A 25,692-nucleotide genomic window follows, 5' to 3' on the forward strand; every position below is an offset into this window, starting at 1 on the left:
TAATACCACTGATAATGATTTTAATATGTCAAGAGAAATTTTATGAAGTCAGTAGATATTCTTACATTTACCTAAGGGTGACTTCACATTTAAGGACAAGACAGTAATCTGCAATGTCATTCATCCAAGGACTCAAAGCCATTTTATAGCATTAATTACTTTTCTGCATTATAGTTGCTTTTCACAGCTTTCTCTAGCTGTCTAAGTGGTGAAATCCTGATTAAGGTCCTGATAATCCTGATAAGAAAGACGAAAGACCAGTAGCCTGATTCCCAAGTGCACATTGCTTTTGGTCTCTTATTCTCAGTTTTTGGAATGCCAAAGCCAAACTAATAAAACTTGTGTCCTGGGTTTAGCAGTAGCAGTCATTTTTCTCTTTCTTGGTAGCTGGTGCATTGCTGTGTTTTGACTTTCGGGCTGGGAACAGAATAACAAGAGTGCTAGAATGCCTTAGCAGAAAAATTACATATTCAAAAATTGCATGTTTAAAATTGCATGTCAACTCACAAAGCGAGTTGATGTTTTGTGGGGAATCTGCATAATTGTTAAATTGTAGGTAGCTGTTTTGTATCCTTCTTCCCCTTCTGCTGCTGCTAAATAAATAGCAAAATATCATGGTCCTTCAGAGATTTGCAAAATTCAGTCATCCGGGCTCTTCAAAGCTTTGTTTCCTTCCTCTTCCTCTTCATTATTGCAGAAAATTGGAGTTTGGTGGCCTCATCAAAGATGAAGCATGCTATATGTTTAGGAGTATTAGAATCACCTGAGGCATTTGCTCCCAAAATGGTTCACTCAGTATAATACCCATGTTCTTCCGAGTTAGCAAGGGGCTGATTCAAACCTTCTGAAGGAACAAGGTCTTTCCTTTGACTTGAATGAGCCTTAGGGCAAGTGTTACAATTAAAAAAAAATAAAAATAAAAAATTAAATTTACTATTCTGGGTGGCACTTAAATATATGCCGAAATCTCACTGAAATTGATAGGATGACCTGGTGTTTAAGTGTTTTCTTGATTCTCAGTGGGCAAGTGAAAAAAAATGACGTATTTCTGATCAATTTCATACGATTTTGTCATTCCATTGATTTTACAAAAGCTAGGGAGAAAAGAAAAAAAAAAGAGAGAAGAAAAAGAAAAGAGAGAACCTGTCTCAAAACTGACATAGCTACAGTTTCAGTGCAAAGATTACAAGCTTTAAGTTTTCAGTCTGAGCTTGTGGCTGGTTTATGGATATGTTTGTGTCTTTTCTGTTGGAATTGCAATTAAATTTACTTGCACAAAGTGAGAGATGTGCAAAAGATGGAACTTTGAACCTCTTGCAGTTTTTGTGATGTCCATTTTCAAATTCCAATTTTAACTTTTTTCTAGAGGTTTAATGAGACAAAAGAATTTTTTGTTTAATTAGCTGTCGTCTTCTACTGTCCATTTGTTGTCATTGACTCAGTTAAGAACATTTTGGAGGGGAGCAACACATTCATAGACCAGAACTGACTTCTCAAGAGTTTATTTCTAATTCCACTGCCAGGAACTGTTATCACTTAGATTTGTTCCATAGTGTAAGTAAACACTGGATTTCTTGTGAATGTTTCACTTTTCAGGACAACGTAGTGTAATAGTATAGTATATAAGGTATAGTAGGTAGAAAGCAGTAAAACACAGGAAGTTCGAGATTGTGCTAGTGATCAAACGGTGTTTCCCTGTTCTGTAATCCAAGTGCAAAGAATCTGAGCCATGTCTCTGTTCCAGCCCCATCCATCCCCTACCTTCTTCTGTGCTCTTCTGCTCATCCCTTGATGCATTGCACCCCGCGCCATTCTATTACCATTCTCTATTGTGAACTTGCCTTTGCTGTACAGGTGTAATTATGTTGTCCATATGCTAAGCATGCATACGAGCTCCAATTAGCAGCTTATTTCATACTGTGTATCTTGAATGTGTTATTTGGACATTTCTTTGTTTGCATTTCTGCCTTCATACAGTGTCAGGATTGTCCTGTGCTGGCCTTTCGTTAGCCTTCTCGCGGATGACAGATGGCCCACTCATTAGTTCAGTCTCTAACTGCTTAGCAGTCCTGCTCTCAAGCTCCATGTAACTTTGTAATTAGGCTTCACAATTACTAGGCTTTTCCTGTAATTCATCCCACACAGGATTTTATCTTGTGTTTCTGAAAAGCTCTATGGGATGCTGCAGTGTTCCTGTAATGGTGGGTAAAAAATGCGATAGGAAAGGTGCCAGCATTTCCTGCTGAAGAGCAGCTCAGTCACCTGATTTCTCCTGAAGACAGTAATTTGTAGTCATTGTAGTCACGCAGTCACGGACGTGGCCTGAAAAGCTGGTCTGGTTATGAATGCTGTATTTGTGGCTCTATGGAACTGCAGTGATTCCTATCAGCTGTGAATTTGATACTCCTCCTTTTTCACAGGGAGGCAGCATTGAGGCCAACGTCAAAGAAAGCAGTAGGGAGTGAATCATATTATCACTTTCAGAGACTTATGCTCATCTTCTGTCTTTGTACTTAATGGCAAATACATTTTTCCCGCATCAAAAGTACTTGGCTGCCATTGTTATTAGAAAAACATAATAGCAGCCTTTAATATACTGCTCGTGGTTATTGCAATTGATTGGATGCAACATGCCTTCATTACTTACTTCCTGAAGGATGTGTTTCCAGCCTTGCTGTTGGCATCTTGCAAGACAGAGTGTATATAGCAGTGGCTGTTGCCAGGATTTTTGGCTGTATGTTAGTGACTGGAAGCTCCAACCGGGAGTGCATCTTTGTGCTAGACACTGCCCAGTCACAGCGAGACAGTCCTTGCAGAGAGGTTGTAGCCACATGAGAATAATAAAGGTTGAAATGAAGAGCACAATGTATTCAAGCAGTGAGGAGCACTGAGGCGCAGGACACCAAAGGACACATTCAGGGTCACAGGAAGTTGACTTAAAAAAACGTGAAAATCATGCCCTTCTCTCTGAGGTCTCTGCCCACTTGCTTCACCTGAAACACTGGCAAAATTGTATTTATTCTTATTTGAAAAGGAACAGTGGGTAAATTAGCAAAAGACTGTTTAGAAATGGCTCAGTTACTTGGAATCCTGTCACTCAGTGAGAGCCAGAACCACCGTGTGCCTACCTCACATCTGAGAATGGCAGCTTGGCTTTTATCTCAAAACTCGTTCTGAAAAGTGCACTAGTAACTAACATCTAAATATAATAGAGTAATTCTTTTATCTTTATTACTGAAGCACGTATGTTTTGTTGCATGTTGTACGAATAATGTCATAGAATCCCTAGGCTCTTTTAAAGTCTAATATTAAATTTAATGACCTAGAACTAATAAGTTTTATTTACCATGCTGAAAAAAATAATCAGGTAATAACTGAAGGAATTTATTTCAGTTTACCTGTAGTAATAATGCTCAGATCAACAATACTTGGATAGCCCAAATGTACCCAAGTCTATTCTGTGCACTGTAAGTCCATTGCACTGTACTGATAAAACCATTGATGCATTTCAAATGATACAGATGCGTGTGGAATAAATGAATTATATATAGTTTGCTTTGCATATATATTAAGAACTTTGTAAGTGCTAATATTTTATATTGTGAAAAAGATTTGCACTAAGGTACTGCTTTGGCATCCCTTCAGACTAAAATTGCCCTGCTAAAGAGCTAAAACACAGGTTAGCTGGAGTGCAGTTTTCTCTGGGCTACTCATCCACATGCCAAAAGATTGACTGCTTCTTAGTGATCACCAAATTGTAAGGCAGCAGAACCTTTCCCTTGGCAAGGTTGGGCTGTCAGCATGGAATCTTAGAATCATAGAATCATAGAATAGTTAGCATTGGAAAGGACCTTAAGATCATCATTTAGGTGATAGTTTCTCCTATTCAGTGTAGCTGAGAGCATGCACTTTGCTAATCATAGAATAGTTAGGGTTGGAAAGGACCTTAAGATCATCAAGTTCCAACCACCCTCCCATGGGCAGGACACCTCACACTAAACCATGTCACCCAAGGCTCTGTCCAACCTGGCCTTGAACACCGCGAGGGATGAAGCATTCACAACCTCCCTGGGTAATCCATTCCAGTGCCTCACCACCCTAACAGTAAAGAACTTCCTCCTTATATACAATCTAAACTTCCCCTGTTTAAGTTTTAACCCGTTACCCCTTGTCCTGTTGCTGCAGTCCCTAATGAAGAGTCCCTCCCCAGCATCCCTATAGGCCCCCTTCAGATACTGGAAGGCTGCTATGATGTCTCCACGCAGCCTTCTCTTCTCCAGGCTGAACAGCCTCAACTTTCTCAGCCTGTCTTCATACAGGAGGTGCTCCAGTCCCCTGATCATCCTCGTGGCCTCCTCTGGACTTGTTCCAACAGTTCCATGTCCTTTTTATGTTGAGGACACCAGAACTGCACACAATACTCCAGGTGAGGTCTCATGAGAGCACAGTAGAGGGGCAGGTTCACCTCCTTGGACCTGCTGGTCATGCTCCTTTTGATGCAGCCCAGGATACGGTTGGCTTTCTGGGCTGCAAGCGCACACTGAAGCCGGTTCATGTTCATTTTCTCATCGACCAGCACCCCCAAGTCCTTCTCCGCAGGGCTGCTCTGAATCTCTTCTCTGCCCAACCTGTAGCTGTGCCTGGGATAGCTCTGACCCAGGTGTAGGACCTTGCACTTGGCATGGTTGAACTTTATAAGGCTGGCATCAGCCCACCTCACAAGCGTGTCAAGGTCCCTCTGGATGGCATTCCTTCCCTCCAGCGTATCAACTGAACCACACAGCTTGGTGTCATCAGCAAACTTGCTGAGGGCGCACTCAATCCCACTATCCATGTCACTGACAAAGATGTTGAATAAGACCGGTCCCAACACCGATCCCTGAGGGACACCACTCGTTACAGGTCTCCAGCCGGACATTGAGCCATTGACCACAACTCTTTGTGTGCTGCCATCCAGGCAGTTCTTTATCCACTGAGTGGTCCACCTATCAAACTGATGTCTCTTCAATTTAGAGACAAGGATTTCATGTGGGACAGTGTTGAGCGCTTTGCACAAATTCAGGTAGATGATATCAACTGCTCTACCCCTGTCCATCAGTTCTGTAGCCCCATCATAAAAGGCCACCAAATTGGTCAGGCAGGATTTCCCCTTAGTGAAGCCATGCTGGCTGTCACCAAGCACCTTGTTGTTTTTCATGTGCCTTAGCATGCCTTCCAGGAAAGATTTTGCCAGGCACAGAGGTGAGACTGACTGATCTGTAATTCCCTGGGTCATCGGTTTTCCCCTTCTTGAAAATGGGGGTTATATTTCCCTTTTTCCAGTCATCAGGAACTTCACCTGACTGCCATGATTTTTAAATATGATGGACAGTGACTTAGCAGCTTCATTTGCCAGCTTTGGAAGAAAGGCTCATCTTTCTGCTTTTCAGTGGCAGAACAAAGCTGTCTTCATAGAATCATAGAATGGTTACAGTTGGAAGGGACCTTAGAGATCATCTGATTCCACCCCCCTCTGCCATGGGCAGGGACACTTTCCACCAGACCAGGTTGCTCAAATGAGACCAGGTTGCCCATCCAACATGGCATGAACACTACCAGGGATGGCGCAGCTACAGCTTCTCTGGGCAACCTTTCTCACCACTCTCATAGTAAAGAATTGCTTCATAATGTCTAATCTAGATCTACCTTCTGTCAATTTAAAGCCATTCCCCCTTGTCTTATCTCTACATGCCCTTGTTGAAGCGCCTCTCCAGATTTCTTGCAAGCCCCCTTTAGGTATTGGATGGCTGTTGTAAGGTCTTCCTTGGACAGTGTAGGTGCAGTCTCTTGCGTGTTTGGGGTCTGTGTTTAGGAAGGAGCTCCACCTCCTTGCTGGTACCCTTGAACCCAGATGCTCCCAGATGAGGCCTACACACTTGCCCCAGCACCTGTCTTATGTTAAATAGATGTAAGCTAAAAACTGCTCACACCTTTTGTTAGTGTAACTCTGGTGAAGGCATAAAGAAAATTGGGTTACTCTATTGGGATATTTGCTTTGTTGTTTACCTAGTTAAACAGTGACACTAGTTAACCAATTTTAATGTGGTTTATATATGTGTTAAAAAGGTTTAAATGAATTCACTTACTGGTCTTAATGGTTCAAAGAAAATGTGTCCCATTCTCATTTCTGGTGTGCTAGACTTCATATCCTACATCATGGCAGCAATTTTTTGTGAGTGCCCCGGCCTTTCAAAGGTTCTAGAAATATTTTGTGAGACACAAAGCAAGTTACCTGAAGCTCAGCACAAAACAATTGGTTTCTGGTGTTTACGGTTTCAGTGAACTTCCAGCCCCAATTGCAAAGAGCCCCACAACCCTAAGGAGTTGTAACAATGACCTTATCCTGAGGTACAGGCACATCACTGAAGGAAAATGTTGTGTGGAACAGAAGAAGATACAGGGGAAGCACTGAAGAAGGCTCTTCTGGTCGAGCACTTCACAGAAGTGTGGCAGTGCTGCTCACACACTCCACATTGCAGAGGTTTTGCTGGGGATGGCGTTCAGGAACTCTGTTGTGATTCATGAGGGTATCAATGTTAGTAAAGTGATCACACAGTGAGCTTTTAGGTTGGTGTCAGTGGAAGTGTCCATGCACTTTAGAGATGTTTGATTACTCTCTTTAATTTAAATGCCTTCATAAAGTGATGTCCTATGTTGCCAAAGCAGAAGAGGTAAGAAATCATGCTCTGTCACAACTGCTACAATGAGAAAGAAGAAAGGCATATGTTATTCCATTTGAGCCAAAATTTTTATTTTAGACCCCATCCTGGATCATCTTATTCAGGAATTTTCTGTGGATCTGTGCTCTCAGAGCACTGCAGAAAAGTTGCCCTACTCCTGCCTTTCAGCTGCTGGGCAATTGCCTAAGTTCAGTAGTGACAGTAACCTATTAACTAAAGACAGGAAACCTAGGAATTAATGGCTTTTTAAGATACTGTAATAGGCTGTGGAAGAGACTACTTCTGCCATGTAGCTGTTTTGTTCATTACTGCTTGAGAGAATGAAATGAGAAATCAATTTGGCTCTTTTAAAAATTAATACAGTCTGCAGGAGCAAGCTGAGGAGAAGCTCTATACTGTTCACCAGTGCATTCGTGCCTAGCTTCTCTGCAGTGTTGGGGTGCTGCTGGGTCACATGCACTGATGTTACATGGGAAAAATCATCCTTTGGCATGTACAATGACTTCTGAATATAGAGGGAGAAATGTACTGGAGAAAGTCCTGTTTGTGAAAAATCATGCACCCTAGAAAAGTAGAAGTAATGCTGTAATGGTCAAATGGGGGAGGGTTGTTTGTGTTTTTTTTTTCTGTAGTTTGATATCTTGAGGAGATCAAGATTTTCATATGTGCTTATCCTTATATTTAGTAGCCTGCATAGCTAACCTGATTTTTCTAAAGCCTACTAAATTCTAAGCATTCCCCTGTGTGTCACTGACTGTTGTTGAGCCTCTGAGTCAATGTCCTCTTGAGGTACCAGAATTGGGCTTTAGCTACTGAACATCTAAATACTCACAGGCAGTAAAAAAATCACCTCAAATGTTCCCTGTGCTAGCTTTATATTTGCTATATGTCTCTGCATCTTGCCAGGTTGAGCAAAGAGTGTGGCCCCGGGACAGGGCCACTGGCATGAAGATCACCTGGGAGAAGTGAGATGAAGGGGAATGAGTGAAAAGGAGGACATTGACAAAGTGAGGCTGGACAGGGAGGGTAGGATGCACAGTCACTCAGGGGAGGAGCCCAGGCAAGGAGGGAAGATCTTGGGGCTGTACAGGGAGAAGCAGGAGCTGGAGTTGTGCAAAGGGTGAAAACGAGCATGGAAGTCAGTACAGTCATGTTGCTTGAGAAATGGCTTAATGGCCCAAGATGAAGAGCTGGAAAATACATTCAGTTGGAAGGGTAGTATCAAAGGGAACAATTAGCAAATAGAAGATGACTTGAAGAGGCAGGAGATGTCCTTGTATTCACTTTTCCTCTTGTCTGGATTCTACTAACACCTGCTCCCCATAACCACCTAATTCTCTTCCCACTGATTTATTTTAAACAAAGCAGAAAAAAATAGGCATCTCCCTGGCAGGCAACATGATGGTCACACTCTCACATGTTGGACCAGCAAGCTAATTTCCTATACTTTTTGCAGCCATTAGCTGAAACAGATTCCCCATTTCCCTTTCAAGCCCAGCTCCACTAAAATTAGTGCTTTTCTCTCAATTAACAGAGAAGCGAGGCCGTGCCTCCTGCCGTGACCATGTCTGCTAGTGAGGAGCAGCTTTGGGGAATAATTTGAACAGGTGTGTGAAAGCTAGGACCACTTGGGCTCCTTTGTGCGTAATATTTGTTTGCATATTGGACGTAAAAATCCATGGGAATTAGATTGAAGCTGCCCTCTTTTCTCTCCTTCCCATCTTCACGCTTTTATGTCACACCTGGTGCACAACAGCGTTTCTGTGTTCTGTGTTGCTGGTGGTGAAAGCAAAGCTGCTAAATTCAGTGCTGGGTCCTTTTACCCTGCCAGCCAGGCAGACTACTGCAGCTGCACCCAGTTCACAGAGGGGAACTTTTTGATTAAAAAAACTCAGGAGAACAGTAGGAATGGAAATAGGAAGGAAACGGCTTGCTGCTACAGGGAGTGGCTGCATCCGTGGGGGACTTTTGAAGATGTGGCTCACATCAGCAGTGTTTCTGCTTCTGGAAGAAGAGCAACGCACAGGGCAGTTCTGCCTACGTGCTTAACAGTTTGAATCCAGTTAAAAAAGGATCAGGTTTTTTTCATGTGGTTCAGAGTAGTTTGAAGTCAAAACTTGATGTTCTCAGAGCCAAAGGAAAGGCACTGGTTTCACAGGGGTTTAACTGGGAAAGGGATTATGTGTTATCTCAGCGGGTGTTAGTTAAAAATCCAAATGAACAACAAGAGGTACAGTGTGACACTGATAGATATGATTCTAAGTTGACACCTGCCAAGCAGATAATGGTGAGCTTCCAGTTGTCCCCAGCCCCACGGGAAGGAGGACTGCTGTGTCAAAAAGTGTCTTCAATAAACTTCTTAAAAAATGGTCATAATTGCAGGCTGGATGGTTAAATTTCTATTAAAATAAATTTATGGTGGGTTTTGTTTTGTTTTGCTTCTTTTGCCTCTTCAAAAGAAGGCAACACAGGAAAGAGGAGGGAGAGAAATAAGGAAAGCTGTACTTCTAGATGATGGAGCAAGCTGAATGCAGAACATGATGGTCTTCTCCCTTGCCTAGGAGATTGGGAGTGTGTCATCATGAGGAGGGTTGCTTTGGGAAAGAGTGAGAAATGTATTTCATTTGGGTCCAGCACTGCTAAGAAAATGTGGGTAGATAGGTGGGGAACTCAGTTTTGAACTGTAGGTGAGGGAGATTATGAATGAGGGTTTGCATGAATATTCTGAAGGTTTGCCTGACAATTGGGCTGGTGTAAGGGTGGAAACATTTTGTGAAAGGATCACCTAGGAGATGAGAATATAGGGAAAAACAAAGGGAGAAATGAAGTGCATAACTGGAGGATGTGCTGGGCAAGAAACACATTCAAGGGAGGATTGTAAAGAGATGATGGAGAGGGGAGAACTCTTCAGAGTGTTTGGGCCTCTTGTTAAGCAGCTGATCCTGATTACTATGTACTGCTGGTACCTTCAGTAGTGATTTCCAGATAGATTTATGTCTTTCTATACAGTCCACCTTTAGGTGCCCTCTATTCTGTAGAAGGCAACTTTCCTTCTTTCTTTTTTTAAAACCAAGGCAATTTTCCATTTTTCACACTGCCCTGTACAACTTTGCTTCCTTCTTGGAGACTTCTACTTAGTGCAGAGCACATTCTTCTAAGTCAGTAGCTTTCCCTGAACTTGCTCCACTGCTGTTGGACACTTGTTGAACATAGAGTGCTTACCAAGGATTAATTAGATCAGTATGTATTCTTTCACTTGCTCCTTTTAATGAACATTAAATATATATATGCTGAGATATGAAAATGTCATCATATGGAGACAGGAAATACTGTATTTCTGGTAATTAAACTTTATCTCAGCTATTTATAGCTGAAAATTTTTCAGGCAAAGATTTACGTATCTAAGACAGGAAGTCCCTCATGAGGGTGGATCTTCTGACTGTATTAAGCTGTTAAACATATAAGAAGCAGTACTGTTTTTTGTTTTCTTACATGAAATAGTAGCAGACTTATATAATTCATTAAAAGAAATTTAGAATGAGGTAATTATCAGTGGTCAAGGAAATATAATTATTTTTTAAAATGTAGATATACAAAACTTATGTCATTGAAAATTCAGTTAAGAACAGAAGACACCAAAGTTTTGCCCAGCCCAAAATTCTGTTTCCATGACAGTCAATATGTGTGCACAAGGACGAGTGAGAGGGCAGCAAACATCACACACTTTTTGTCAGGGAATTACTAAATCCTGTTGTAGCTATTCTGTTTCATAACCCAAAATGTTTTTCTCCTCCAAGTCATTTGCCAGATGTCCTCCAGACCCTCTTGCATCCTCCATGTCCTTTGTCAATTAGTTTCGCTGGCCTAAGATCAGTCACATAAAGAACTTCTTTTTGCTTACTTGGAATCTTCCTCTTATTTGCTTGATAGGCCTTGGATCAGAACCTAGAACCATCCTTGTCATTTCTTGAATGTTTTCCATTTCTAATACATAATTTTAGAGAGGATGGGAGCTACATACAAGGATTACATAGAAGTATTGGGGTTGGCTTTTCGATTGTGTTCAAATTACTTGAGTTCCAAGACATATGCATGCATGTAATATAATTTGTTTGGCCCTCACCCCAAAAGTCACCCTGTTAGAGTTAAAATCTGTATGATCTGGTACCATATTATACCATACTGACTGATCATGATGAAATCAAATCATGTGATAGAGGTCCCCAGCAGGACTTGCCCAGCTTTGTGTGAAACCAGGGCTGGGTCTATACACATACTCCTGTGTTTTAAATCTGATTACTTTGTGGACATCTCTTTCCGTTGCCAGTAATGAGAAATAATCCCTGACAGAAAATAAAGTGGTCCTGTAAGTGATCCTGAGACAGAAATGCGGAGAAATAATCCCTTATTATCAAAGTGTAACACCTCTTAAAATCCACTCCTAGTCTCATGTTTAGCAAGGTAAGAACACAAGTATGAAGAGGTGAAAGAAGGAAAACAAAACACAAGGAAAAGGAGAGTGAGAAACAACTCACCAGAACGTTTGATTGACGAAGAGAAAGATCTGAACATGTAACCACCAGGTCTGTGTACGACTGGGCATGGTGTTTGCCTTCACAATGCTGACAGCTGGGTATAATGCCAAATTTTCATTTTGCTACTCGGCTTAACGTCCCAGCTTCTAGGGACAAATGACTTACAAAAATGTTTATTTTGATTCAGAAAGAAAATGAAATGAATCTTAAAATTTTTAGTACTCAAAAACAGTATTAAAATTATATCTGCCTAGGCAAAGTGTAAACATATTTGAAAGGTTAATGAAAAGAATCCAATGTTTAATTTCATTAGAAAATGCATTTTAAAGATATCAGATTCTTACACCTGACTTGTTATTTCTTAAGATTTGTTATCATTCAGTCTGGATAATTGGCTTCAAAGCATTTTCACTTTCCAAGGAAAGCAGATTACAATGGTATGGATGGAGAAAACGTAAACAAAGTCTAGTAAAAAGGCAGGTGGAAATTTCAATTCCTGAGGCAAGAAGAGGGCAAAAAATGTTTCAGCTCAGAAACGATTTCCCCATAAAGGGCAAAATTTTGGATCTACTGGATAAATGATGGTTATGTTAGCATGCATTGGACCTTGTAAAAAATCAGCTGTTCATTGCAGGGGTGGTAAATGTAGCAATTCAAAGAGACTCTGGGCTCATTGCAGTTATGTTCAATGTGGTCATTTATACAGAATAAGTCAGTCCAGGTGCACCTTAAAAGCATTGGCCTTGCCATACATGCAGTATAGTAGTATCTGAATACTGCGGTACCTTCAGGCAAGCTGAGAAGAACCAACAAAACTTGGGACAAACATTTACTATTCATCAATTCTGCTTGGATCGAGTGTCCAGAAAGTTTTCCAATAGTGTAATTTACTGTCACCCTAATAAACACTTGTTCTCTGCTCAGCAGTCAATTTTCCTATTTTCTAGTAGACAAGAGCCCATGCCCCAAACCTGCTCCTGCAGCTGGCTCTTTCTCAGCCGTCTGGCAGAATCAACAGAGAGTGGATCCAGTGAGGTCTAGAGCTGGCCCATCTGCCCCATAATGGGGTTAATGCACATACTCTGTGCCATGTGAAGCTGTTTTTACTGCTGTTTATTATTGCTTTGGTTGATGAACTGACTCATTTTACAAGACATGTTTCTTGGAAGACCTGTGCATAAGCCAGGACCCTTATTAATAATTTAGAGGTATCTTTTACTTCCTTATTCACCTTCCCAGTAGGAGTGTGTGCTGTGAATTGTGACATAAAAAAATGTTATGAAGCCATTTTAAAAATACCACCATTTGTACATTTATATCAGTGTACATATATATATATATATTTGTTCCATGTGTTCTCTACTTTAATTCTTCCAGGGTTTAATTCCAGGTTTAATCTCAGGGGCAGCATTTGTGAGAATTTACTGTCACCTTTTACCTTGAAGCATTTATCTGATACCAGTCTTGGTAGCATGAATAAGATATGGCCTTAAAACAAATTAACCTTTAATGTTTATTCTTTATTTCTTCTCTATTTTTAATGCCTCACAAACAAAGATATTTTTAATAAGTAGAATGTTATGCCAATGATTGTAATATGCCTTATTTTTTCCCTAATGGGCACAGAATGTCTAATATGGCTAAATTATCAAGCCAGAATAGTATGAGTATGAAAAACATGAAAGAGTTTATTAGAATTGCATATTTTATATTTGCTTTCCTTCTCCAGGGCAGAAAACTGAGAATATATAATCAATTTTCTGTTGCAATCAACATTTTCTAGGGGAAACAATATTGGACTATATTCAGAGGAGAACAATACTGAAAAATAGCATGGGTTTATCCACTTTGAGGGACATTATCACCTTGATCGCTACAGTGAGTTTGGGTTGTTCTATCCAAAACAGATAGATTCTAATGGGAATAGACATGGTTCAGAAGAGGACAAAGACCATGACAGAAGCATGGAAATGCATAATAAAAAGAAGAGTTGCCCTGAGTAACAAAGAAATTATGTAAGGATAGAAAATAAAGAAAATTATGAAGAAGTCATATTCATTGAATAAAGGCATTCTTTGATTTTAATGCCACCTGCTGAAAGTTTTTAACCCATAGAGAACCCATTAAGAAGATACTTTTGGACAAAAGGTTGACCAGGATTCAGGAAAGGACCAGGCATTCTTTTGGCATAACCAATTTTTATCCATTGTGCTTAAACCAGTTGTTCATATTGGCTCCTTCATTTCAGCACCTGCATCAGCATGTTTTACCTTTTATCAGCAAACCACAACTGACTCAAGACCAACATCAAACAAGGTAGTAAATGATGTTGGTTCCTTGGTGGAGAGAGGAATAGGGACAAGAATAAGTGATGTAAGAAATTCAGGAACAATTTCTTGGGTTTAGCATGGGGGTCCCTGCAGGAGCTGGCCCAGTCGCTGTGAGCAAACTGATTTCAGATGTTAAGGGAAAGCTATTTACTTAGTTGACACTAAGTTTTTCATTCCATTATCACTTAGTTTAAAAACAGTGGGATTGTATGTATAGTTGTGAACTGTTCTTCCAATAGCAGTTTCCCTGTGGTTGGGTGGGGGAAGCCTCTATTCTCCTTCAGGTGCCATTCCTTGCCTGGTCCACTGCTCATCATTGTGTCAAATTATTTATTGACGGTTCCTTGCAAGTGTTGAAAGTGTTTCCATCGGCTGTGTAATATGGTGCCCTCTTGTGTCCAGTCCAAACCGAGTAAACATGGACTGGTCACCAAAATGTGCAGAATGCTGGATTTCATGTCTTACCTGCCTTGGTTTTCGCAAACCTGAAGTCAGGGTGATGGCCATGGCTCTCCCAGACTTCTTTTACAGCTGATCTTCTACACAGTCATATTTTACCAGCTAGATCTACCCTATCTGAAATGATAGGGTAGCATAAACGGGCTCATGCAATAAATCACTCCAAGATAATTGAAATTTTATCCAGAGCTGTGTATACACAGCAAATTTTCTTGTTAATATACAAGCATCTCATTCAGTCTCTACTGACATTTCACTACTCCACCCACAATAATAGTAATGAAAAGGAAAATAAGCCCTTTTATATGTTCATTCTCTGTGTCATGGCTGCTAACAAGTGTAGTTTGGTTGGTGGCGAGGAAATGCAAGGAAATGCACAGAGGAATCAAGAAAGCAAGCTGTGGGGTCACATTCTAATGAAAATTTATTCATGGATTCCTTTTCTTCTCAGTGTCAAATGGATTATTACATTTGCGTGTAACACCTTGGGTTATGCGCTCCCCTGCCTGAATCCAAACTAAATGAGGCAGAGCCATGCTGCACTGGGCTGTGGCAAGCAGGGAGTGCTTGGAGCAAGAGTACCTGCATGGAGCAGGCAAGGTGGGGACAACCAAGCAGGAATGGTAGTTTAGGTTCTCACATGAGCTTGCAAAAGCTATGGCAAAAGCCCTGGAGGGTTTTTTTGTACTCACAGTAAAATCTGTGATGCTGTATGTTTGGGGCTGCATCACCCACTCCAGCCACATTGCGGAGCTGGGATAAGCTGATATATGCTACCTGCTGTCCACACGTTGTTTTGACACATGGTGAGACCATGAAAAATATGTGGGGTTTGGATAAAGGCATCAAGGGATCATTTCCTGGGAAATTAGTTTTTTTGTGGTTTAATTGCTTTTGTGTTTTGTGTTTAATTGTGCTGAATGTAGGAAGTTTGTGGCAGGGGATCCAAGGGATGAGTGTATCTCTAGCTGTCTGGACTTGGGTAACCTAGGGGTTATCTGCAGTTTTCCTGCTGTAACTTCTAGAATTTGAAGAGCACATGGCATGAGCACAACTGAACAGGGAAAAAGGATGGCAGAGAATTTTTGAGGAAGTTTTTTCAGCTCTGAAACGCAGCAAAGTCGGTTCAGTGTGCTGAAAGTCCCCGTGTTTCTGTCATTCATTACAGGGAGATAAACTGAGAGCAGCAGGCGACAAGGTGTATATTTTTACTGTTGCTGTTAGGGTTTTGCAGCAATTTTGTGATTGGGATGATTTGCCCTGGAGTCAAAACGGATTTACTCCAGAGGATCTCTCATTCACTTTTTTCCTAATTGTAGTGTCCCTCTTTCCCCCCCCACCCTCCTTCCTCATGTGTGATAAAAGCAGGTAGAAGCAGGAAAGAGGAGCTGTTTGAAATTGAAACATGTTCTCTGTTTCTCAGAGGGCCCTCAGCTTTTCATGCCTATGACACTAAGCCGTGATCTGAGCCTATGGAGTTCCCAGATTAGGGGTCTTTCAAGTGGAGTTCAGTCTCACAAGTGAAAAGCAGAAGCAGAATTGTACCTGGTTTCAGATTTGGGACTGAAATTTCAAAGCTGTGCTCTGCCTGGATTTCAGGTGCCAAGGTTTTCTCTCAATGTGATTGAATAAGGTGGGGTTTTTTGAGTTTGGATCTTGAAAGATACAGGATTAAACAAAGAAGAGAAACAGACTGGCATTACTTATTTTTATAGCTTTAAGTTTTCCCAGAACTTGGCCTCCTTTGAGCATCTGACATGTTAATTTAAAAGCCTGCGCACTGATATGGGAATTTTCCTGAGCTATTGCTGTTACTAGTGTAAAAGCGGTATATTGATGCACCAAGTGCAACTGCATTGATATGATGAGCAATTAAAACCACTTCTTGCATAATAAAGCACATTCTATCATGTTGCACTTACTTAACATACCAATGCAATGTGTTACGCAGCATTTAGCTAAATTACAGTAAATCACTTATCTAAAGCAGTTCTCCTTTCAGAATCTCATGTGGGGGAAAAAAAAAAAAAGAAAAAAGGAAAAGCTGGAAACAGTAAAAGGATAATGACCCATGATGCCAGAAAGATAAAAATGGAATTTCAGTTGTCTCCTGGAATTTAAGGCTGTAGCGATGTTGTTAAAGGCAAGCTGTTCTCTGTCCCCTGTTGCTCCCTTGCATAACCATCACAAAGTATAACAGACTCCTGCACTGCAGAGTAGCAAGGCTAAAGAAAAATGAGTTGCTGGTGGGGGCAGGTTGATTGAAGACAAAAGGCAGGGTGGTAGCTGGGGGCTGTGGAGAGTTAAAAGTGCCAGGTTCCTCAGGGACCCACTCTCACTGAGGGTGAGGTAAAGCTGTGAGTCTGTAAATGCTGTTCACTACTTGTGATCCTTGCTTCCTTCTCTCTCTGTTACCCCAGAGCCAACTTACTGCAGCACCAGGGGACAAGGGATGGGAAGCCTTCTCTGCATTCTCTCTCTGGAAAGCAGCTTAGTATCAAAACAAGCTTGGCTTCTGTTTTGGGGAGGGAATTTCAGATTCAGTTGCTTATGGGTACATGCTATAAATATCAAATAGATGCACTGCAGTAAGTCTCGAAAGAACAACAGATCATAGCATTAAATGCATCATCACAGCAGTCTTTTCCACCTGAATTTGGGATTGCATCTGTCTGGACACGTGAATAGGCTTCCATCGGGTACTGATTGTGCTTTTATTTTGCATTATGTTCTATGTGGTTCAGTTTTACAACAATGAGCAAGCATGCATGGTCCTAGTGTTTGTCGAACATCGATTCCCCTTGCTATTCTGAGGAGTAAACCACACCTGCCCCAGGGAGTGCAGATCCGGGGGGGGGGGGACCCCCCCCGCACTCACCTACATGACTCCTGTTTAGCAGATATTTTCCTGAATGGGTCAATAATCCTGCAGGCCTACTAAATACATGAAAGCAAAGTGAAATAAGTATTTCCCTAAGACTACCTATATTCATCCTTCTCCCTGCTCATATCAGGCTTCACCTTCTTCCTCTTGTTTGGTGCTTCTGGTTGATGCTTGCTGGCTTTCTTTTCTGGCAGTTTTTATTTCCTCTGTGAATTTACCTTGTTGTGTCATTTTCCTCTCTGCTTCCATTATTTCCCCAAACCTCAGTTTTTTTCTTCCAGAATCATTCTCTGAAGATAACAGACCCATGCTTCTGCTTCATCTGGCAGGATTAAGAGGTTTTTTAAGGTCTTGGCCCCATACACAGTAGCCTGTTAACCCCAGCTTGTCCTATTCCCTTCCCTGTGTCCCTTAGAAAGCAGTAATTTTTTTTTCAGGAAATCCTAAATCACTCCAGTCTACTTTCTGTGCGGGATGCTCCTGTGAGCTGCGGGGATGACTGTACTGATCCAGTGCTGTGCCTGGTGCTGATGTCTGCTCTCCTCAGCTCTGCTGCACGTGGGCTGGCTTGTGGGTGAGGATGCCGACAGTCACAGCAGCGAGCACTCCCTGCTGCCCAGCCCACAGCCTGCCCGGGTACCTGGTTTGGTTATGATGCTGTTCCCATAGAGACAGACTGTATTTCAGTGTAAACTGGTAGCCTCCCCCAGTGCTGCAAATGTGGGTAATCACTACAAGCCAGTATGACTGTTTCCCCCCGTGTGCTGCAGGTCAACTGTGGGTAGTTTAAGTTTGCTTTCTTCAACAGGACCCGTCTCTTTCACCCTGGTGTATGTGGGCTGAGGCTGAGGGCTGTGGCATCTCCAAGTCCACCACAATCCTTTCCCCACCTCTGGTCTCTATCTGCTGTGCTGGGGCTCACCTGGCCCTTCAAAAAACTTGTTAGGATGCTAAACAAGAAGAAAATTATTTCTTTTATTCTAATTCCACTGCCTCGTCCTGACATATTTTTCCAAATGAATACAACTGTAGTACATGCTGTTGCCAGTCTGAAAATAACAATTCTGTCTGAAAAAACATCTGTCCTACTGTTGCAGCCTTCCTGCCTGTTATCTTGTTAGATGGTAAGTGCTAACCAGTTGTGTCTGATCGATACCTGCCTGGGAGGACTCCAAGAAACCCTTGGCTGGTTCAGGCATTGCCATCACGTCAGCAAAGGGGGGGTCAGCCTGGCTGACTGCTGAGTGCTGCCCTGCATCGCTGTGGGCAGTGCTGCAGGGCTGATGGAAGGCTTGTCCTTCAGAGGTAAAGTAAAATTCTGAAGACCTGACTGCTTTGGGTCATTAAAAAGCTCACAACAGCTTTTCAGTTTTTGGAAGCGAGAGGGTGATAACATCAGGCTTTTGACTTGTTTTCAGCTGCAATAATTGGCTTGGTTGGGTTGAATAGGATGTGGTGTTTTCACTTCTTGCAAAGCTCAGAGGACTCCTTCAGGATTTCTGACACCACTGTAAAGCCCATTAGATGCAAGATACCTGCCAGCTGCTGTGGGGCACGCCAGAGGTCACATCTAGCAAAGACCTTACTACAGGAGCAGATGAGGAAGAGTGCCAGTACTCCCTCTGTGGCCCTGTGACATTTGCCGTCCTAGTACAGAGCTCCAGCCCAGCAGCATATGTGGACCAGTGCAACGTGACCTCAGGCCCCAGGGAGCGATGCAGGCTCGTTCCCGCCGGGCATGCTGCTGTCTGCTCTTGACACAGCATAATTTGCTTGCCAGACTTGATGGTCCTGCTGGTATCTGGAGACTCATTTATCTGAAATGGTTCAGAACAACTTCAGGACTTAAATTTCCTTTATTCACCAATCTTCCTTAATCTTAGGGATTGAGAACGATAATTCCCTCAACACTGACTTTCATCAGACTGAGACTCATTCAATTATCTTTCATGTCTGTTCATCTGAAACTGCAGGACTTGAGAAGTTGCCTTTTCCTCTAAGTCTGTGGCTCTAAACAACTGGAGCTGTCCTAACAGTCCTCATACTACCTTCTGCCTTTTGCTAACTCTTACTGTTGACTTGCTGCATCAGAATTTCATAACTTTTTTTTTCTTAATGCTTTTCATTTGTCGCTTGCTAAACTGGTAACAAATTACAGCTTCATTGAAGATGTTTTTGAAAACATTATTCTGTTAAGAAAAAATTCCCATCATTTTGTCTTGTTTCAGCCTAAACAAGAGTCCAGTGAGCAGAGCTGCTAGGCTAAGCAAACTCACATGTGTACTGTTCCTGGTGAGGAAGGGACAAGAGCTACTGCAAGGGACATGAGCTCCCTGTCACTAGATCTTTTTGCTCTGTGTGTGTATTCCTGACTGAATTTGAGACAGATGTGTACAGAGAAGCTGGGAAGCTCTGACACGGCAGATACATCTTTGGTCTTAGCTTTTGTCATTTTACCTGTTCTGCTTAGCAGGCTTTTAAGACTTTTTGCCAAAGTTCCCCCATTCATCTATGCTACTCTGTACCATTATTTCTAATAATCAGTACTTTCTGGAATCAGTCACACCCGTAAGCCTGACTACATACCTGTGTCTACGCTCACAGACACATAATATATCCTACCAACCACACAATTTCCTGGAAGTTGAAAGAGTGGCAAGAAGTTGGTCAAGTGAACTCTGCTGTTAAAGAAATGGGATACGTGGCTTTATGCCTGAAAGTTACAATTTTCAGCATCATTGACACTGAAAACCTGCCCCAAAGAAAGTCAGGTATAAAAAATGAGATGCAGTGATGACCTTTATCAACTGTGGTGACAACTATAAATCAGGCTGCAAATTCTCATAAGCTCACTGGACAGAATTCATTACAGACAGAGGTTACTGCATTGCTTTTTGTCTTTGATTGAGGTTTGTCCCATTTAAGTAAATGCTCTTGCACTGGAACAAATCACATGTTTCAAACAGGAATACAGGAATATTATTCATCGATTCTTTTGAGGACTAAGGTAATTTGACATACAGACCAGCTAAACCTCATAGTGTTTTGCTTGGAATATAATGCAGATCAATTTGTTCTTCTCTTAAGCAGACCAATTTTCTGTTCATTAATTCAGATGCTGTGTTGATGGCTTGTATTGAATATAATAGCAAGATTTACAGCCCTAACAAATCAGCGCTGCTTCATTTATTCTCCCTTATTTGTACCAGAAGTGCATGCAGCAGATTTGCACCTGATTTTAAACTTGTTACACTTTAACAAATAATGGAAATTCTTTCATCTCCTACTTCCAAGTGTGGAGCAACTTTTATGTAATCATCTTGAAGTTTCACAGTTTGTTAAAATGTTAGGGTTTTTAGAGCATAGGGAGCAATAAAATTTTAGTAGCGATGTCATTATGGGCAGTAATGTAACTTCCATCAGTTCATGCAATGCTCAAGAAACAGCTACCAAATATTAGCAGCCCCACAGACTCATTAGATTAATAAGCTACTTACCTGTGTACTGAGCTTTTCATTGCTAGTTTTTTCTGCAATTACGAAATACCCTAAGAGGCTTACAATCATCTACATGCTTAGCTGGACATATTTAAAACGTGATTTTTCTGTCTGAACTTAGTATGCAGTTAGAAAACATTCTGTGCTGTTGACATAGGGTGACAATTAAAGCATCAATCTTTTTCAAAATGTCTCATAATTGCATAATATTCTTTGTCTCAGTTTAGTTATTCCAGTTATTTCTGGAATACCTGAAAATTAAAATTTGGACTATATAGTTTCCACATATAACTTTATCCTTAGTGGCATATGGATGATGCTTCATCCTTAGTGGTATAAGGATATAAAGGCCAGGTGTGTAGGAAGCATTAATACCTTTTATTGTATCACTTCTGTCCTGGGTTCAGCAGTAGCAGTCATTTTTCTCCTTCTTAGTAGCTGGTGCAGCACTGTGGTTTTGACTTTCGGCCTGGGAACAGCACTGATAACACCAATGTTGTTAGTTGCTGCTAAGTCGTGTTTACTCTGACCAAGGACTTTGTGAGTCTCATGCTCTGCCAGGAAGGAGGGGAAGCCAGGAGGAAGCAGAGACAGGGCACCTGACCCAAACTGACCAAAGAAGTATTCCATACCACAGCACATCGTGCCCAGGATGTAAAACTGGGGGCACTTACCTGGAAGGGTGAGATCACTGCTTGGTTGGGTGGGTATAGGTTTGCAGGTGGTGACCGGTTGTATTCTCTTCCCTTGTTATGTCTCTTACCATTATTATTATTGGTGGTAGCAGCAGTGGTTTGTGTTATACCTGAGTTACTGGACTGTTCTTATCTTGACCCATGGCAGTTGCATTCTTTCGATTATTCTCCCCATCCCTCTGGGAGCCGGGGAGAGGAAGCAGGGAGAGTGAGAAAGAGACTGTGGGGTACTGAATTACCAGCTGGGCTTAAACCATGACAACTTCCTAAATTGTTAGCATAGAGGCATTTTTAAGGATCTGGAAGCTGGAAGTTAGAAGTTGTAAATAAGTTGCTGCTGGATCAGACCTCAGAGGTCATTTGCATCATCTCTTCTGGTGTCTGGGTCAGGGCAAGAGCAAATGCTTAGGGAAGAATTAAAAAAGCAGGTGAATTTCTCAAGATGATAATTTAGGATATACTTCGAGTCCCTCAGAATGACAGGTTCAGGGGCTTACTGAAAAGTATCTCGCCTCAAGACCCATAGTCTTCAATGGATTTTTCTTCCATTTTTCTAATTCTTGTTTGGACCCACATGCAGTCCTGGCACTGTCTCTACTCTGTGACTGTGACTTCCACAGACTGTTTACTTTATGCATGAAGAAATAATCCCTTTTATTTGTGTTGGATCTGTCACTGGCTGGTGTAATTTAATGCCTCCAGTATTTGTTTTGGAAAAGGGAAGGAACAAGCATTCATTACTTGTCTTCTTTATGCTGCCTATAACTGTTTTGATTTCTGCTCTAGTTCTGTTCAATCAGTTCTTTCCCAGGTTTAAGAATCATAGTTTGTTCAGCCGTAAGTTTTAGGAAGCAATATTTTAAGGTCCAGAATATCATCAGGCATGAAAATACCATGCTCTTGGACAACACTCCAGAACTAATGACAAAATTTTAATACTGTCAAATTGAAACGGGAGCTCTCTTCATTATTCTGGTGTCAAATTTTCTAATTTGTGTTTTTACTGATGACCCAAGGTATTAATAAAATTTACTCCATAATTGAAATAAAGAGATGCTTTCAGAAATTTGCCCATGAGACTGAGGGGCTGCTGCTGTGATTTTGACACAGAATCTGAAGTCTCTAAAATCATGTTTTTTGGAGAGGATTGTCTGTGTTGCAGCAACCATTCGGCCTCACAGAATCTGATACATCCCGATCTCAGGAAAGATTTTTTCTTCCTACACTTACATGTAAACCTGTGATATGTAGGAGATGACTGTTTTTATTGATAGTAGTAAGTAGAGTGTTGAAGCTTTTCATCTACACTTTCAGAGCATGTTTCAAAGGTGGCTAATGACTGTGAAGAGAATTGTCATCACCAGCTTAGAAAGAAGACTGAAACACAGATAAGGAAGGAGTATGCTAGGTCTGTACACCAAAGTTTTGTAAGACTGGGGCTCTAGACCCAGTCATGTCTTCAGCTGGTTACCCCAAGCTGGGCAGTGCACTTATTTGTGGTTGCAGTAAGTTGGGTCTGTGCTTGTATGAATCCTGTAGGATTTAAACTTGCCTTTGACTTATCCCAGTCAATATTGATAGTGTTTAACCATTTGTGTGTCCCTAACACTTGTGGGATGCTCTGCGATAACGACCCTGGGGTAAACACACAGTGAGGGTAGGCAATGAGGAATTGGTTCCTTAACTAAAACTGGAGGCAGAAGTTTGGTGGGATTCATCAGTTCTCAATCTTCTTTTAGCCAGGTTGCAAAAAAACAGTAACCCTACTCTTGTAGCATGCTTGGGACTTACATCTTATGTTTTATCTGTGGGGCAGTGTGTGTAAGCACTGATCAGACTTGAACTTCAGTTTATGACATCTGACAAGATGACAACACTTTATTATGTTTTTTCATCCTGAACCTTTGACCTGCTATCCAACCCTCATTTGGAGTTTCTTTCATATGTCTACACCAGCCTTTCTGTCAAGTAAGCTTTGAACTTTGAGAGCTGGAGACTGTCTCCTTCTTGTGCAGGATCCTGGAAGGGATTCTTGTCCTTGTCCATATGTCCTGAGTGCTGTAGTAGTCCCAAAGTCTAATAGGGACAAGCTTCTTTGTCTTGTTCCATGTGGACATGGCAATTTCTTTGCATGCATCTCCTTCTGGTATAAGTTTGCAGGACAAATGGCAGAGTTGGAAGATCTGCACAATATAAGGTTCCAGAATCTGCTTTGTTAGAGGGTGATTTGCCTTTACCTTTCAGAGACTTTCCAGGCATCTGGATTATTAAACTCCTATGGAGACTGAGAATCCTGGAAACCTTTAAACATTAGGAATTTCTTTTAACCTTCTTTTTTCCTACACTAATAATATAGTAAGCTGTGTATGTACTTTCAGAAAAAGTCACCCTCTTGCATTCAGCTCTGGGAAAGTGCAGCAGAATAAACATTTTTCAAACACTAACCATGTTATTTAATGATTAGCCTGAAAGCCACTTTAACATTACATCAATGGCTGTGTTAAAAAAAAATGTGTTCTTTAGAGGGAAGTTCTCAGCAGTACTTTTGGTTCAAGTCCATAACTGGCTTCTACACAGACAATTCCAAATTTCCTTAATGTTCTTCTCTTTTCTTCCTTGTAGACAATGAATTCATTTATAGAAACCAGAATGGCACAGTGATTCTGAGGAATGTCGAAACTAACAATTCAACAATATTAATAGAAAACAAAAAAATTGTAAGTATTTTCTGTAATGAGTAGCAGAATTTCACAGTTCTTTTGCAGTTGGATCAGTAAAGCAGAAAATGACTTGGGGTTCAACTTCGTGTATTGTCAAGAAGCAATACACTGGTAATGCTATGGGCTACGCTATGACTGATAATGTGAAATTGAACTCCAGCTTTTGTTATTATTCTGCAAACTCAGTTTCTTTCATACTACAGTAAAGTATCATATAGATATTTGAAGCTAGTCTTGCATGCAATATATAATTGAAAGATGCATAATTCTCGTCTTTGCATGCTTAATAGAAAAGACAATTGGTATAATATACTGTGTGTTGGTACCATTCTCCACATTCCTTCATGCAAATGCTTATTGTGTAATTTGTGGGTTTGCTGATTTTTCTTGCCTAATAGTTGAAATGTAATTTCAGTGTTGTTAATGAGTAGGCTTGATGAATGGAAGTGGAGTTGCATGTGACAGCAACCCTAAGAAATTACTGGGAAAAGAAGTTAGTAGTTGGCTATTAAAATGAATGAAAAGAAAATGAATTCACAGCTGATACAGATAATTATTTATAATGATGAAAGTGGTTTTTAGCATTGTTTTTTTGCAGTAGATGAAGCCAGCATTGTGGCAGAAGTTAGTACATCAAATGTCAGAGTGGTTTTAGTATTTCCAGCAAGAAGTTAACTTCCAAAGTAAATTATGTGTGTTTTGACAATGAGATATGAATCATGTCATTGTGGTAAAAAATGTCACTTCTGCAGTACCTCTCTAAGGGTTTGATTAACTTGGGATGGTTTTGTTGTACGGTATCTTTGTAAAACTACAAAGGTAGAGGATGGCTAACAGAGATTTATCTTAATAACCCAAGATTTACAGACAACAGCTTTAAAAACTCAAAAGCTAAAAGTAGATCCACAAGAAAACTATTAAACTACATTCCAGGTTGATTTTATTTTTCTGTATATGACTCATACAAATCTCAAGAACAGTATTAATTCTTTTTAATGAGAAAAATAATTTATCACTGAATTGTTACTGCTGGACCCAACTTTAAACTTCACATATTGCCATTTAACCTTCAACCTACACCACATAAGCAATCCTCTTTTACTAGAGTGTAACCCCTTTCTTTCTGCTAAGGGTCAAGGAATGGGCTATCTTCCTTTAATGTCAGAGTCTGTTGAAGTAAAACTGCTTCCATTTGTCCTCTGTTTATTTCCATGGTTTTTACTTTTTGTAAGAAAAGTGCAATGTTACAATATAATCCTATTTTTCATGGCATGGCCACTCTACTGCCTATGCTACCCTTGCTCCTCTGCCTTCTCAGTAAATAAATCTGCAAAATATCACCTCCACATTTATCCACAAAGTCCTGATACAAGAGCAGCTGTTACATGTCATCCAGGCACATTGTCCTCTTTCTTCCCAGCCCTGGGTCAGAAAAGCTTTTGCTGCCTTGGCATGTCTTACTTCCACTGTGTTATAACAATAAATAAAATCTGTCTTCATGATGACACTGCTGGCTGTCAGGCTCCCGTGGTACTTCTCCTTCTGATCCATGGTGGCCCATCAGCCCATTAGGTTTCCTGAAAGATAGATGTCCTATACCTGGAAACATTCAAGATCAGGCTGGACAGGGCTCTGAGCAACCTGATCTAGTTGAAGAAGAATTTGCTCCTTGCAAACGGGTTGGACTAGATGACCTTTAAAGGTCCCTTCCAACGCAAAGCATTCTATAATTCTATAATCAGTCCCCTCTGCCTCTGGCTGTCTCATGGGTTCTTCATGCACTGCCTCCAGCCCCACTGGCCTTGGGGAGCTCTCTCAGAGTGGGATGCTGCAGCCCAAATTCCCCCTTCCAT

General features: G+C 41.1%; 1 protein-coding gene across 7 annotated transcripts in view; it reads left to right on the forward strand.

Annotated features, from left to right (window-relative positions):
• The window catches only part of DPP6 (dipeptidyl peptidase like 6), a 559,516-nt gene that overhangs the window by 389,034 nt on the left and 144,790 nt on the right, over window positions 1-25,692 (forward strand). For all 7 annotated transcript variants that reach the window (XR_009724854.1, XM_061349178.1, XM_061349196.1 and 4 more), the window contains exon 4: window positions 23,742-23,836. Coding sequence is in view for 6 of the 7 variants with exons in the window: in XM_061349178.1 (XP_061205162.1) it covers window positions 23,742-23,836 (95 nt within the window). In the remaining variant the exon portion in view is untranslated. The remainder of the gene's footprint in view (window positions 1-23,741; window positions 23,837-25,692) is intronic.

The sequence above is a fragment of the Neopsephotus bourkii genome, unplaced genomic scaffold, assembly GCF_033783945.1.
Source record: "Neopsephotus bourkii isolate Nb327-2 ecotype Australia unplaced genomic scaffold, CSIRO-AGI_Nbou_v1 NB_53, whole genome shotgun sequence".
Taxonomy (NCBI): Eukaryota; Metazoa; Chordata; class Aves; order Psittaciformes; family Psittacidae; genus Neopsephotus; species Neopsephotus bourkii.